Source organism: Archocentrus centrarchus, chromosome 14, assembly GCF_007364275.1.
Source record: "Archocentrus centrarchus isolate MPI-CPG fArcCen1 chromosome 14, fArcCen1, whole genome shotgun sequence".
Taxonomy (NCBI): Eukaryota; Metazoa; Chordata; class Actinopteri; order Cichliformes; family Cichlidae; genus Archocentrus; species Archocentrus centrarchus.
Window position 1 is genome coordinate 2,700,520 of NC_044359.1, and position 14,984 is coordinate 2,715,503.

General features: G+C 45.9%; 1 protein-coding gene across 4 annotated transcripts in view; it reads right to left on the reverse strand.

Annotated features, from left to right (window-relative positions):
- The window catches only part of nup98 (nucleoporin 98 and 96 precursor), a 32,647-nt gene that overhangs the window by 4,776 nt on the left and 12,887 nt on the right, over positions 1 to 14,984 (reverse strand). For 3 of the 4 annotated variants that reach the window (XM_030747193.1, XM_030747190.1, XM_030747191.1), the window contains 21 exons: positions 14,433 to 14,568; positions 14,245 to 14,334; positions 13,825 to 13,962; positions 13,280 to 13,413; positions 12,379 to 12,566; positions 12,164 to 12,280; positions 11,128 to 11,320; positions 10,477 to 10,576; positions 9,438 to 9,551; positions 9,181 to 9,319; positions 8,701 to 8,878; positions 8,157 to 8,321; positions 5,823 to 6,059; positions 4,808 to 4,934; positions 4,460 to 4,710; positions 4,030 to 4,214; positions 2,849 to 3,114; positions 2,489 to 2,764; positions 1,411 to 1,568; positions 612 to 752; positions 80 to 222 (listed from right to left, as the gene is read on the reverse strand). In XM_030747193.1, coding sequence (XP_030603053.1) covers positions 80 to 222; positions 612 to 752; positions 1,411 to 1,568; positions 2,489 to 2,764; positions 2,849 to 3,114; positions 4,030 to 4,214; positions 4,460 to 4,710; positions 4,808 to 4,934; positions 5,823 to 6,059; positions 8,157 to 8,321; positions 8,701 to 8,878; positions 9,181 to 9,319; positions 9,438 to 9,551; positions 10,477 to 10,576; positions 11,128 to 11,320; positions 12,164 to 12,280; positions 12,379 to 12,566; positions 13,280 to 13,413; positions 13,825 to 13,962; positions 14,245 to 14,334; positions 14,433 to 14,568 — 3,476 coding nt within the window. The remainder of the gene's footprint in view (positions 1 to 79; positions 223 to 611; positions 753 to 1,410; positions 1,569 to 2,488; positions 2,765 to 2,848; positions 3,115 to 4,029; positions 4,215 to 4,459; positions 4,711 to 4,807; positions 4,935 to 5,822; positions 6,060 to 8,156; positions 8,322 to 8,700; positions 8,879 to 9,180; positions 9,320 to 9,437; positions 9,552 to 10,476; positions 10,577 to 11,127; positions 11,321 to 12,163; positions 12,281 to 12,378; positions 12,567 to 13,279; positions 13,414 to 13,824; positions 13,963 to 14,244; positions 14,335 to 14,432; positions 14,569 to 14,984) is intronic. The other variant, XM_030747192.1, reaches the window with a different exon arrangement.

Below are 14,984 nucleotides of genomic sequence, written 5' to 3' on the forward strand. Positions count from 1 at the left end.
TTCTGCAGATTTTACCCCTCAGACTGAAAATGAGTGACGAGGTCATCCAAAACTGACAGATGAGTGAAGTCTGGTTTACCTGTCGCTGTAGAGTTTGAGCAGGTGGAAGCAGAGGTCGTACAGCGGCCGTTTGGAATCGTCCTCGTCCTCCAGATCTGGCTGCTCCGCCTCCACGTACGGAGGCAGGGGGGCACAGGCGTACTTCCCGGCCTCACACAAACCCTGCAGGACACAAACAGTGAAACAGTTTCCCAGCTACACAATGGCAGCATATTACACACCTTGCTGAGCTCAGCTGACTTTTCAGCAGTACATGGTGGCATTTTTATGTAATTCACTGCAACACATCAAGAGTCTGTGTACCTGTATCTGCTTTCTCCATATTAGACTGAGGCGCTGATATATAACAAATTTTAAAAGGACCTGGAAACATATACGAGTCCTCCTGAAGTGAATGTTCTCACAGCTTTACTGACATCAATACAGCTGTGAGAGCATCCAACAGCTGGAGCTCTCCTCGAGCTTTAAGGGGTGTAAATCTAACGTCAATCATCTGAAGTCACTCAACAGAAATGAAGCCAAAAGAAAAAAGGCAGCGAGCGCCGGCTCACCTGAAAGGCGGCTTCGTATTTGGCGAGGGCGTCGGCCACGGAGGCGGTGGGAGGCAGCATGAACCAGAGGTGGACGGCCACGCAGCGCTTCCAGTCCAGCTCGGAGCAAACGTTCACCACGGAGTCGGTCGACTGCCACACCTGCAGAGAACACCGTCAGCATCCAACCACAGCACGGAGGCTTCGACCGTATCACTCCTTCACACAGCTGCTAGCACTGCTAACATTAACCACGCTTCATTTCAAACAGCGGCTCAGCCAAACATGACCTTTAATTGGTTCAGAGATTAACAGCTGGAAGCAAAGTTTTATTAAACTAAAACTTTTTTGTAATCTGAAATGAAAAACTGGACTTTGGAACTAAACAATGTAAATCGACAGGACGTCTAAATACAGTCAGGAGGCTTTCTGTCGTCATATCCAGAATAAACACTGAAACCATTAAACTTCAGCTTCTTGCTGATCATCAAGCCGAACGCCTGTTTACGGCTTCCCATCTTCATCTTTCGCAGCTCGCTGAGCTCAGCTGCCTTTTTAACTGTTCACGCCGCCCTCTGGTGGTGTTTTTGTACAATGCACTGCAGTCTGTGAGTGTCTGTTCCTGCCTGTACTGAAATTCATACTGCAGAGATTTCCTGGTTAATCGTCTCACTGTGACAGACGCTTTATTAGCAGAAATATTTAAACTGAAAATACTGAATGGAGGTTTTTGATTGTGTGGATTGAGAAACTCGCTTTACAGATCCTGATCTAATTTGGGGTTTTTCCCTTTTCCCCCATTTTATCAAAACAGTCGTACCGGTTTCCCGGCGAGCAGAGCGAAGATGCGGAGTCGCTCCTCGGGCAGGTAGCAGTCGGTCTGCATGCGGTTCCAGTCGGCGAGCTGAATGGCCAGCAGGTCCCGGCAGTACTGAGAGCCCATGGCCTGAGACAGCAGCAGGGACAGGCGGTGGTCTCCTGCACAGACACACAGCTGCATGTTAGCAGAGCTCCAAGAGTTCACATGGAGACATTTCAGAAAGAAGACATACAGACTCAGCGGCTGCGGGGCAGCTCAGACCTCCACATGTGAGACATTTATAGACATTTAAAAACTTTATATTTGAAAGAACAAAGCGACAAAAGAAGATTCAACATCAACAACTATGACTTCTCATCAGGAGGAACCTACACCGAGGGCTGGCCCAAAGATGCCTGTGGTTAGAGAGAAAACAAAAACATCGGCTTCCTGCAGGCTCGAAACAGACTCAAAAGGAGTCCTGACAGGATTGTAGCTCCAGGATGAGGCAGATCTGTATGTGTGTGTTCAACATTTCCTGCTGCAGCAAACAGTCGTTCTGATGGTGCACGTGTTAATAATTAATGCTAATAATGATTCAGTCTGCAACCCGCAGGTCAGTGGCTCAAACTCAAACAATGCCCCCTAAAAAACTCAAAACACCAATTTTTATATATAAACCTTAATACAATTTGACTTATATAATAATTTGCTTATATAAATGTAAATATGCAAAATATTGTTCTAAGGCGTTGAAATAAATATGTGCTTGGGGGGGATTATCAGGAAGCGTCTCGGTCAACGTTAACAGTCGTACTCGCAGCGTTTCTGAGGCTTCACTGCAGTGACGCAGCTATGAAACAAAGAGGGATTATCTGCAGCTAATTTTCAGATGGATTTTATTTCTACAAAAAGCTCCAAAACTGAAAACTTTTAGTTGAGTTTAGGAAAAATCCCTGAAATTTGGAGCAGATCTGGAAAAAAAATGAAGATTATTGGAGAGTTTTATTACGCCTGTAAACAGGAAACTGAAAGAAAAGGCTTCAGAGATTTACATAAATGACATCACTGCTACTTCCTGTTTGAGCGCGGTCCTCACCTTCCTTCTGTGCGAGTCGACACGCCTCGCTGATGCGGTTTCCTGTCAGATAGCTGAAGACTGCGTCGATGTGGCGACCTTTTCCCGCCAGAGCCACCTCCTCCTCTACCCTACGGGAGGCGCCGCGGGACAGCCAGGCCGAGAAGCTCCGCCTCCTCTCAAGCTGCTGCTCGTACTCGCCAAGCAGCTCGACGTCAGGCTCCTGATCCGAGGGGCCGAGCCGGCCCCACAGGGCCTCACACAGAGTCCAGACTTCAGCCCAGTAACCCAGCAGAGCTGGAGCAGAGAGCGTTTTAAAAAAGGCTTCATGATTTAATGTCTACAGTAACTTAAAGTTTCATTTGTGAGGTCATCACTTACGGTCGGCGTCGCTCTGCCTGTCGTTCAGCTCGGTGATCCACTCGGCGTACTCGTGCAGCGCTGCCACGCCGGGCTGCGGTCGCACCACAGGGCAGGCAGAGCCATCTGGGATGTCCACGGTGCTGTGCTTCCGGCAGATCTCCAGAGGGCGCTGCAGCTCCGCCTGGCTCTCTTCATCGTCCTCCTCCTCCTCACTGGTTTTCTCATGCAGAGGCTCCAGCCCCACCAGCTGCTCCACGACCACCTTATAGGGGCTTTCTGTCAGTCTGCAGGACAAAGCACGTATTAACACCAAGTAAAACTTTATTCCGTCTCACTCGTTCACACAGATTTGAACTGTCAAACCTGCAGGTGGAGCTTCAGCCACTGAGAACGACCTTCTTCTGAAACTTAAAATCACCTGCAGGAAACTAAAAATGCAGGTTTGTGCTCTGTAGACATTTTCTTTCTTCATTGGAACTAAATGTGAATTTGTTCCAGTTTTTTTTTAAACTTTTGATTTTTATCTACAGCTATCCCAGCTGTCACAGGGCGAGAAGCAGGGTACACCTGTACAGGTAGCCAGCCTGTAGCAGGGGACAGACAACCATTCACACCTATGGGCAATTTAGAGTGAACTATCAACCTAACCCCAGTAACTGCACGTCTTTGGACTGTGGGAGGAAACCCACGCAGACACGGGGACATGCAGACTCCACACAGCAAATACAGCACAGACTTTATTGCTTAGAACAAAAATAAAAAGTCTTGAACTAAATTAAATGCAGACCGCAGGAACCCTGTCTGGACTTACCTGGTAGGGGGTAAAAATCTGACTCCAAATCAGTTTTGTGTTTTTGCATTTTGTGATTACTTTGCTTAGAAAAAGAACGCCCCCTGCTGCACCCACCCAGGAACGGCAGGCAGGAAGTACAAGTGAGAAAATAAAGTCAAGTGTGATATTCACCATGAAAAACTTTTTTTTTTAGCTGCTTTCATGATTTTCTGTTTAAACCAGACCAACGTTTTCATGCTAATTGAGGTGCACCATCCCTTTTTAAGCAAATTAAAGCTTAAACAGAGCCTAACTGATGTTTTGCTGTGTGTGTGTGTGTGTGTGTGTGTGTGTGTGTGTGTGTGTGTGTGTGTGTGTGTGTGTGTGTGTGTGTGTGTGTGTGTGTGTGTGTGTCTGTCCTGCTTACGGTTTGCTCCTCGCAGGTTTTGGCAGGAAGCTGAAGTCGGTCTTGGTTGTCAGTTCTTGGTGTTCGAGCTGTTTGGATGTCGGCGAGCTCAGCGGGCTCCCGCAGTGTGCGAGCGTCCAGCCGGGACCCCACCCGACCCGGAAGGACCGCACGGCGAACAGCCCGGTGTCCATCAGCAAGCCTCCCTGAAACACAACCGCAGGAGTTTCAGCTGAGGGGAAAAGGCTCGTTACCCGCCTGAGAACACGGCGTTCACACGAACACTGAGCACGTAATAAACGATGCTTTGTCATCGCGAACTCCAACTGTGACAACGTTCAACCATTGAGATTTATAAGTGCTAACAGGACTGAAGCAGAGAAGACTTTGTAAACTACTCGTGACCCTGAGATGTTTTCAGAGGAAAAATTCAGACATCCAGAGTACCAACCTTCCCATGAGTGATGGACTCTTTCAGGGGAACGGGGCCACCGAGCCGCCGAACACCGACCGTCCTGATCGAAGGTTCTGGAGTTCGGGAAGGGAGCACGAAGGGGGAGGGACCCGGCCCCACCCACTGCAAAGAGCGGGAGGGTTCGACAACGGCCGGAGATGACCGGGACGGAGGAAGAAGGGGGCGGGGAGAGTCTGAGAGCTGAGAGAGCAGCCCGGAGGTGAATCGAGCCTGAAGGAGACCGCCGACTGCAGAGAGAACAGCACTCATTTCAGTCATTTTATAAAAACAATCACGAGCAATAAAATGATTCATCAGAAACATCCTCAGGTCAGTTTCTCATACCGGAGGGTCGGCCCTGAGCTCCCGGCAGGACGAGGCGAGGGGACGCGATGTCGGTAGAAACCTTCATCGCTCCCTGATCGTGGAACATGTCGCTCTCATCCTCATCAAACAGAGATGCCTTCATGATCTGAAGACAAAATGAGATTTCTTTACTATTCAATAAAAAATTAAGTGGGCGATCTGCCGACACGGGTTCATCAGGCTCTGGTTGCATACGTAACTCCCGATGTGTTCTCCTCTTCCTCACATGTCAGTGATACCCTTCACTCCCATTGGTCATCACTAAATGCGAATGACATTTAAACATTTCTGGTCATAACAAGACTGATAATCTCCTCCTGGGTGGGTAACACAGGTAACCTGCAGGTAATAATTCCACATTGCAGGTCCTGCAAGGTGGAATTATTTTATGCATCAAGTTAATTTTGTGGTTCTCCGGTTTCCTCCCACAGTTACTGGGGTTAGGTTAACTGGTCACTCTGAACTGCCATTAGGAGTCTCTGTGTTAGCCCTGCCACCTGTACAGGTGTACCCTACACCTCTCGCCCTATGACAACTGTGATAGGCTCCAGCCCCCCGCGACCCTGAACAGGATAAGAGGATGAGGATGGATGGAAGTTAATTTTGTATGAACAGGTCACGTCATGTATGAACACTTCACTGTCTCAGCAACTTCTAATAAAATGCATTAACAAGATGACCTAAAAATGCTGCTCCTGTTGCATCAGTTAGCATAGCTGTCAATCATACTGAAGAACTGCATAAAGGACTCACAGCCAGTAACTCCTGTGGATGGTAATCTCAGGTCTGTGCAGCTCTGGAAAAATACAAACTAATTCTGATTGATTGAGTTATTCACTAAAGTTTGGTCATTTAAAAAACACAGTCAGACCCTCTGAGCAGGATGGCTGCAGCAGGGATGACATCCAGGCACAGATGCTGCATCTACACATCTTTGGATTCACTGTGTTTGGTGAAATGATACGCTTTCTGTGGGCTGGGCCTATAGCTCTACCTGGAGGGTGTGCGGGTTGATCCCCAGCGTGGACACGATGTGGCTGGAACCAGAGACGCCGTCGAGCTCAGAAGAGATCAAACCCCCGAGCTTGGAGCTTGTTGTGTCCATCTCCCCTGCAAACAGGCCGCCATCGTCCTCTCCTCCCAGCATGCTCTCTGTCGGGAAGCTCTGGGTGATGTCGGCCATGTCGCTGTCCAGCTCCACAGCACTGCCCTGAGGCTCCACAACGGTGGACTGAAGGCAAACAGACGTGACAGAGTGAGGTGAAGCTGGACTGATTCTCGTTTTCTGTCCTCCAAACAACCTCTGATGGTTCATATTTAGAGTTTATGGCTGCACTCAGTTTTATATGTTCTGACCTCCATATTTAATACTTACATGTTACCTGATATTCTGCTCAACGCTTTGTTTGCATGTTTGATCCTGGAGGAAAGTTTGGAGGATTTTTCCTTTTTGTTTTCAGTTGGTTTCCTCTTGTTTTCTAACCACAGGCATCATTACAGGTCGTTTTTCAGACCAGAGATGGAGAAAAACACAAACATTTGGAGGAGTTTTTCTTTAAACCATCACAGCAGGCGGTAAAACAGGCCGACTGATCTCCAGTCAGTTCACTGCTGAAGCTCAAACACTGATTAAAGTGCGAGTTTGCTGCTCTGGCTGTAAATTACTCCTCCAAACAAAAGCTGATCTTCACACAAACTTTACAGACCAAAGTTCAAATGTCTTCATAACTTTATTTTTCATTAATTTAAAAAAAATAAATAAAATAAAATAAAAAATGGAACAAGTTGTACAATTTATGTCAAACATTTTAAAAACAGGTTTCTCTAAAAATCTAAATCTAAACTCTAATTTCAGTTTCTAATTATCCAAAAGCCACAAAGTTCAATTCTGCTTGAATTTCTCATCATAACGTCACCACAAACCTCAACATCAGGACGTCTGCTCAGAGTTTTCCCAAATATGAAGAAATACCTTCAAACATTAAAACATTTCCCAAAATTCTGCATAGATGAGCGAGACACGAGTAAAGTCATGAAGATTAATGTGAAGACACGCAGTGCTGTTAGTGCTGCTCTGAGTCAGATTTAAGGTCAACTTTAAGATTTTAAAACAGCGCCGTGAACGTTCAATCCTACGACCACCGCTCAGCTGTTTTTATAGCATCTGACCTGTGACCTCAGGTCGATTTTCAGCTTTTTCTCTTAACGTGATCGGACTAAACATAAACTGACCTTTCACCTCAAGTTACTCTCAGCCTCTGACAGCCGCCCTCTAAAATACGACCAGGAAGCAGGCCTGGTTCCCGCCCTGTTTTCTCACTGCAGTTTTACGATGATCTCATGTGAACTGTAATTTCATCATTTAACATTTGATCCTTTTGGCAAAAACTCAGGAAAAAGTTTTTGGTTTCAAACATAAACATCGTGCACCTCTACCACCCGCCAACACCACAGAGACCTGCATAACACCGGCTGAGCTAACGAGACGCAGCATCACTTATTTCTGTAACAGTCCTGCGTTCACCCCGGTAACCTCAGGCTACATGAAACCAGCTAAAAGTTCAAATTCACACCTTTAAAGCACTAAGAACAGGAACGCTGCGCTTACAGGAATCCTTATTTAAGCATTCAGTTTCCTGTTTCTGACCATCGCTGCGCCTCACGCCACCCCCCCAAGTCTTATAAAATATGTTCATATCGATCGTAAAGCAGTTTAAAACATTCAGAAAATCTCTCGTATATTCAACCTCCAAACTGAGTTTCCCCAGCAACGTGCTGCTGGTGTGGAACCAGTTATTCCTTTGTGCCTTTAAGCAATCAGCCCACAGGTTTAACAACCGATCATTATGGAAGACAAATTTGGATTATTTCTGTGATAAAGGTAATCTGCATCTACAAATCAGTAATTATCTTTTAATAGCCCCGCCCACTATCTGTGACATCAGGCTCCACCTTTGGGACCGGCATGTTCTGGAGCAACACTTTGGTGTTTTTGGTGGAAACATGTGGAACTGGTTTCACATCAGGCACAGCGCTGGAGGCTCTGCTGGCTCAAGTGCCAGCAGTCTGAAGACCTGATCATCAATAACAAACTGATCATCAGCGTTCCTTAAAGCTCTTTGGGATTACTGTGAGGTGTAAAGATGCTAAAAAAAAAAAAAAATCAGGACGCTTCAAACCCAAAACTCCAAAAAGAGAAACAAAAGGAAACTTCTCATTAAAAATTGACCTGCAGGCACAAGTTTGAGTGAACTCTCCTTTAACCAGCACAGATGTGTCAGTGAGGAGGAGGAGGATGGTGAGTGTAGGAGGGCGCAGGCTGCTCTACCTGAGCCTGTGGCGCCACCTGCTGCTGAGAGAGAGGAAGCTGTTGCTGCTGCAGCCTGGAGGGAGGAGGCACGGTCAACGTCTTCAGCTTCTTGGGGTCAGTTTTAGGCGGGACGTCCTCATCTTCATCAGAGTCCTGGAGGCCATATTTGGAGAAGTGAGCCACCTGAGAAACAAAGAAAGAGGGAGGAGTCAGATACACCTGAGAATGACACCAGACTGAATCATCATCATCATCATCATCATCTCCTGGCTTTGGACCTGAACAGAAGAGTTTTAATAAACACAAATATGAAAGCAGTGGATACAGCACTGTTTATTAGTGTGGTTACAGTTTATATTAAGGCTAAATGTGGTGTAGAATAATTAGTGACTAATGTTTGAGTGTAGCTATGTTGAGAGCCCCTCTGCGTGCTGCTACAAAGAGAAACACACAGATATCTGCAGCATGTCCATCAGTGTTACGCAGTAAAAGGATACGACTGCAGACTCTATTACTGTAAATCAAGTTAATTCATAGAAACCGCTGAGCAGCGGTCACTGACCTCAAACACCCAGGACCCGGTCTCAGGTCTGTACTCCAGGAAGCGGGCTCCCTGTTTGCGTGAAGCTTTCTCCAGCCGACCCTCGTAGTTCATGTCGTTCAGGCGCTCGGGGCTCCTGATCTGGGTGCAGGTCGTCTTGTCGTTTGGCCAAACGCCGTCCAGAGTTACCTCCGCCCGCCTGTGAAAACACAGATCCCCATCAGGACAGGAAGTGGATCACAAAAAGGTAGAACTGGACAGAGCCTCTTTTTTCACACACAGGAAACAATGAGAGAGGAAGGAATCCTGAAATGTGGCTCTGCCATCTTTTCAGGATTTGTGGTAAATCCAAAAAAAAAATAAAATGTTAAAGTGTTAATAAAGTGAATAAAGTGTTTTAGTCTTTTAGTTTGAGCTGTTTGCATTTTTATTGGTTAGATTCTGTTATTTATCCTGGTGACTGTAAAAGTGTGAAAAAAAAGTTTAAGGTGCTAAACTCACCTGTTAAGCCCCTCCCCCTCCGGCGGCTTGTTTTTGTCGTCTGGGTACACGATGACCTCTTTGCGTCTGAAGTGGACGATTTCGTCGAGATTCATGCCCGCCACGTTCACCTCGCCGGGGAAGAAGACTGAGCCATAACCTGATAGCCAATCAGGGCAGAGCAGTGAGATGGCTGTCCAATCAGGGCAGACTAATGACTTTTAGGATGGCAGAGACGCGTCTGAGCTAGTGTGAAGTCGTACATGTGTGGGCGTTACCTTTCCTGCCGATGGTGAAGTTCTCCACGATGCAGTCTCCATTTTCATCCATCATCTCAGCCAGCTCGTCCATGGAGGGGATGGTGTAATAACCCACACGGGTCAGAACGATGCCTGAAAACAGAAAACCAAACGTGTGGCATCATCCTGCAGTCACAGCGTAATGCAACTCCTCCTTATTGTCAAGGAATTCAGACTGAACCAGAGCTGCTTGATTACGGGAAAAAAAAGAAAAAAGAAATCATAATCACGATTACTCACCAACTTTGTAAACACTGCATTTATAGCACTAAAAGAAAAGTAAATACTTTGAAATCTGGTGGATTTCTACAATCTCTTGAAGATAAATACAAAATTTAAAATAACTATATCAATAAACTGTAAAATAAACTGCCATATAAATCAATCCATTATAAATTAAACAAATAAGAAATAAATAAATAGAAAGGAAATGGCAGTTATCACGACCAATAATACTAAGAAGAAACTGGACCAAGATATTTAAACCAAATAAATTTGCTCACATTTTGGTGCCACAACATCCTGATAGATCCTGCACGTGTACTCAAAGGTTTGGTATTAACACTGTAGGAACGTGAATCCAATCAGGGTCGGGGCGGTGCTAACCACACCCAGAACGTCTCCCTGCTAATGATGCCCCGTGATTGGTGGAGACATAATGGACTTTGAGATTTCTCTGGAGGTGCAGGGCAGGTTACCACATAGAATTCCTGCTCGATAATTAAATGTAATTAACCCATAATGCACCTGCACAAGTGTAAATGCCGGCAACGCCGCTGGACACTTAGGTAGGTTATGTTGCAGGCAAAGACTCCAGGCTGCAGCATAAATCAGGGTTAAGAGTACACAGAACGTAACGTAACGAGAAAATTATTTTAATAATCGTTTTTGCTGTTTACACTGTTTTTGTGATCCCTTGGAGCCAAAATAGAAATCAAATATCAATTAAGTGCACAGCACTAGACTGAGCTGAATTGGGTTTGAATGAAATGCTGACGGCGTGTTTGGAGAATCTGACCTGCGGGGTGAGGAGACTGCTGGGACACCTGCTGCTCCTCCTCTCTCTCCTCCTGCAGAGACTCCTCGCCAAAAGACGCCGACACGTCATCGTTGCTCAGCTGAGGAGGAAAAATAAAACATGTACTCAGGATGTGAAAGACATTTAACTCCTGTTTAAATATTGCTTCTGTGGAACCAGAAATATGAGTCAGTCATCACATTTTACTCATGGATGGCAGTTAGCTGGTACTGCAGAGGAAACGAAGAGCTGCTCGTCAGCTGCTGACTGGAGTAATGTGATTACTGGAAATGTGTAATGGTCTCAAATGGCTCACATACAGAGTCTGAACAGTCATCGTTTAGCCCCGTCTGTTCGCCTGAGCTCAGCTTTGACCATCCTCTCACTTCTGGACTCGACTTGCCTGAGTTTTCTCCAATTTAAACAAAATTAACGATTAGGAACTTTTTTTTTGACTTTTGTCCTTCTGATTCTGCGCCTTTAACACGTTTTCTGACACATTAAATAACTCTGGACATGCTAGTAAATCTGGTTTGTTAAAGTTTCTCCTGCTGTGGGTTATTTTCATGGTCGTGGCTAAACGATGACCTCAGCACTTCCACTGACTGCACGCTCTGTGCAGGAACACAAACATCCACATCTGGTTCTCACCTCGAGGCCGTTCCTTGAAGCTTTGTGCATGTTCAGGTCACTGATGGTGTCCTGCAGGCTGGTCTGGGCACGGCCCTGTGGGATTGGCTTAGCAATGGGGTTGACATAAAACTGGGTGACCTCGGGGTCATCGTCGACCTGGCTGCTGGGACCCGGGACCTCCCTCAGCTGCTCCTCTTCCTCCTCCATATGGCTGCAGATGGGAGAACAGGGGGCAGGAGAGAAGAGAGGAAAGAAACGTCATCTACAAGTTCAACTAATCATAAGAGAACTAAAGCAGTGTTTTCTGTATGTTCAGCCTGAAGCAGCGCTACTGTTTCTATGGTCAGGTTTTCACTGTAGAGACTAAACATTGTTAAAAAGATCCCTCAAAAGGTGGATTGTGCTTTCTGTTGGTTCAGAAGATTTCAGGGGGGAGCCTGAAGACCTGAAAGTCCAACTAAGAACTTTAAGGTCTGTGTTAAAATGAGTCAGTAAGATGGTTACAGAAACATTAGCTGACTGGTTCAGCTCATCTTCAATGTGCTCAATTACACAGTGAAGGAACCTCAAGCACACCAATACAGGGCTTTCAAATTGTTTTGGAGTAGCAGGGGGGGCATGCCAAAGTAGCAGGTGCCTTCTGACCGAGACCATGATGGCAGCAGATGATATGAATAGTCACATGGCAGTCGTGAACCAATCAAATGGCTCAGATTGAAAGAACGTAAATATTGCCATGTGTGTCCACATGGCGCTGGAAATGGGGATGGCGCAAAAATTTTTTTTTAGGAAAGTTAAAAAGTAGACGTCACAGAGCGGTGGAGTAGGTGGAATTTGAAAGCCCTGTACTAGACTTCCTACATCCTGTCACTTGATGTTCCTGTATGTCACTGATTGTCTGTAGATGCTGGCTGAGCAAAGAGTTTTTGGTCATCAAGATCAAACCAGAGGAAGAAAAACTCAAACATTCTGACAAAAACCCCCTCAGGCTACAAAACAATATTGACCCTAGGTGTGAAGCAGTGAACAATGCATGTAGAAACAGTGCTGAGACCTGTGTCCGTTCTGTGGGTACTCTGATGGCGAAGCGAGGTCGTCACTGTCCTTGTTCAGCGGGCTGCTGTACTGACTGCTGTTCAGGTTCTTCAGAACAAGTTTCTTGATGCTCTTCCTGTGAAAGAAACAGATGCCGTTACCTCTACAGACGCCACTCGGCAGGTGTGCAGAGTTATATTTAACTTTGCTGCGCCGCGGTAAGCAGAGGTGTACCTCGGCACGAAGGCTCCGTTGGTGAGTGACGGCTCATCATCATCCAGGCCATCAAAAAGCTGCGACTTTGAGGCCCCTGAAGATGTCAGAGCTTTAGGCCGCACTCTGGTCGCAGGTCGCGGAGTCAGCTTGTAGTGAGTGGGAGTGGTCAGAGCCTTCTGGGCAGTCGGATTGGTTGGTTTCAGACGCTGTCGGAATAAAGATGGCATGTGACTGATGACTCTAAAAGCTTTAACGGTTTATTTTATAGCTTTGTGGTAGTTTACGTAATTCATGCTGTAATTTTTGTCATCCTAATCAAACAAACATTATCAAATCAAATCAAACAGTAAAGAGACAAATGAGGGAACAGAGCTTCCTGACAACCTCATAAAGAGATTTGTTTTTTTAAATGAGGCACTGATGCACCGTGAAGCAGTGCAGGACAGAGAAAACTGCTCTGATCCGTTTTTCTTGGTTTGACTTTAGTGTTTAAAAATGTTAGTTTGGATCTGAACTGAAACACATCAGTCACAGCAGGGGAGCAGCAGCTCCCGTCTTCTGTGAGGTCAAATGAGTGTTTTTTTTGTTTACTTGTTTTGTTTTGTTTTTTTAAATCAACAGCCTGATCACTTCAGAGTAAAAAACAGCTCTGGTCCTCCATCTGTTGTGATGTGGCTGCTGACTCTGTCCACAGCGGTTCATAGTTGCTGTCTGATCTCCACTCTGAGCGCGCTGACTGCCATCGACTGACTGAATAAGATCCAAACTAATGCACACCGCTGTGGTAGCAGCTTTGTGGAGCAGCTGTTAAAATCCTGCTTGTGTTTTTGCCAAAAAGACAAAAATATAAGCCAACATCAAAAAAAGTGATCTGATTTTAACATCAGCAACGGGAGCTCATCAGGTGTGTCACTCTTACCTCCTCCTTCTTCTTGGGGTCTGACAGCGGATTTCTGAACAGTGGTGAATCTCCGTACGGCGAGTACGCCAGGACGCTGAGCTGCTGCTGAAGCATGGCCTGCTGGGTAGCCGCTGCGCTCGGATCTGTGAGGGCTGGAAATAAGAACGTACAGTGATGTTAATGCTCCGTGTGTGCTGGCAGGGAAGTGAAACAGCAGCAGGTCAGTTTGATGGAGAGACAGCGACAGTTTAAAACAGGAACATTTTAAAATTCAGATTTCACATCAGAGTCACATTTTTACCAGCAGGAGGCGGCTCAAAGAGTGGAGGGAGAAAAATATCCAAACAGAGATGGATTATAAATCTCCTGCAGCATCTCAGTCCTCATCTACTTTATCCCTATGACGCCAAACGTGTCGCCTGGGACACAACGCACTACACTACGCTAATTCACAAAGCGTTTGATCAGACGTCTCAGTGGTTAGACGCTCGGTGTTAACCAGCTGTTCATGGCAGGTGACAGGTGTATCGGCGCCAAAGGATTAAAAACATGCAGCTGCTCACCGACAGGTTGCTGTGGAGCTCCGAAGCCCAGAGCACTCGTTCCGCTGTTGAATCCGGCTGTTCCAAACGTTCCCATCGTTCCCAGTGTGGTGCCCAGTTTGTTCTGGTTATTGCCAAACAGAGTCTGCCCAGTGCCAACTGATGGACACACAGACAGATTTTGGATTAACAGACTGAACAGAGGTGAATATCTACGTTAAATTAATGAGGCCGTGTGACCTTTCCTGACTACAGTGGTAAATAAATAAACTATGTGCATCTAACCAAGACATTGGAACCTGTAAATATTTTATATATTGTTTGATAAATTACTTGATTAGGAAGTTTGTCATACATGTACAGCTATGAAATATGGTTTTTATTTTTTAATTTCTTACAGATTGCATTCAATTCTTCCGGAGGTTGTTGGTTTTCTTTTACCTGTTCCAAAGCTGGTTCCCAGCCCAGGCCCCAGTCCTCCAGTGGTGGACTTCCCAAAAAGTCCTACTCCAGCAGGGTTTCCACCAAAACCTACAGCCAAATAAAAACGGGAGACAGGAACAAGTTAAAGCGACAGAGGCATGACTGTAGAAAACTTTGGCGTCATTAAATCATTTTGGCAGACTTACCAAACGTGGAGGTGTTAGGTGCGGTTCCCAGTGTGAGGGTAGGCTTACTCCCAAAGAGGCTAGTGGTAGCACCAAAGGATGGGGCGCTGGTGGTGGTGGTACCAAACCCGGTCGTCTTAGGACCAAATAGACTCTGCTGCAAAAGCCAACATATACATTATATGTAAATGAAATCAGCTTCAGGATGACTCAATACACAGTTCAGTGAACCATTTACCTCCTGTTAGAGGAGACTTAAATACACTGAACTGACCCGTCAGTCTACTGTGACCTGCCCTCACAATGAGTTTTGGTCATTAAAAGATCACATCGGGAACAAAAACACACGCACTTGTTGCACCTTGTGAAATGAAGTCAGATGGTTAGCGATGGCCCAGTCTGATCCAATATTTGGATCAGATATTGGTCTGAGGCAGAGCTAACATAGCAGGGAGGAAGCTAACAGGAAACTTTTAGCAGAAAACAGCTTTTCTTCTAAGTCACTGCAAATTGAGATCAAATCAGTTTACATAAGTGAAAAGTTGTTTTTCGATTGTGTGAGGAGGTGTACAC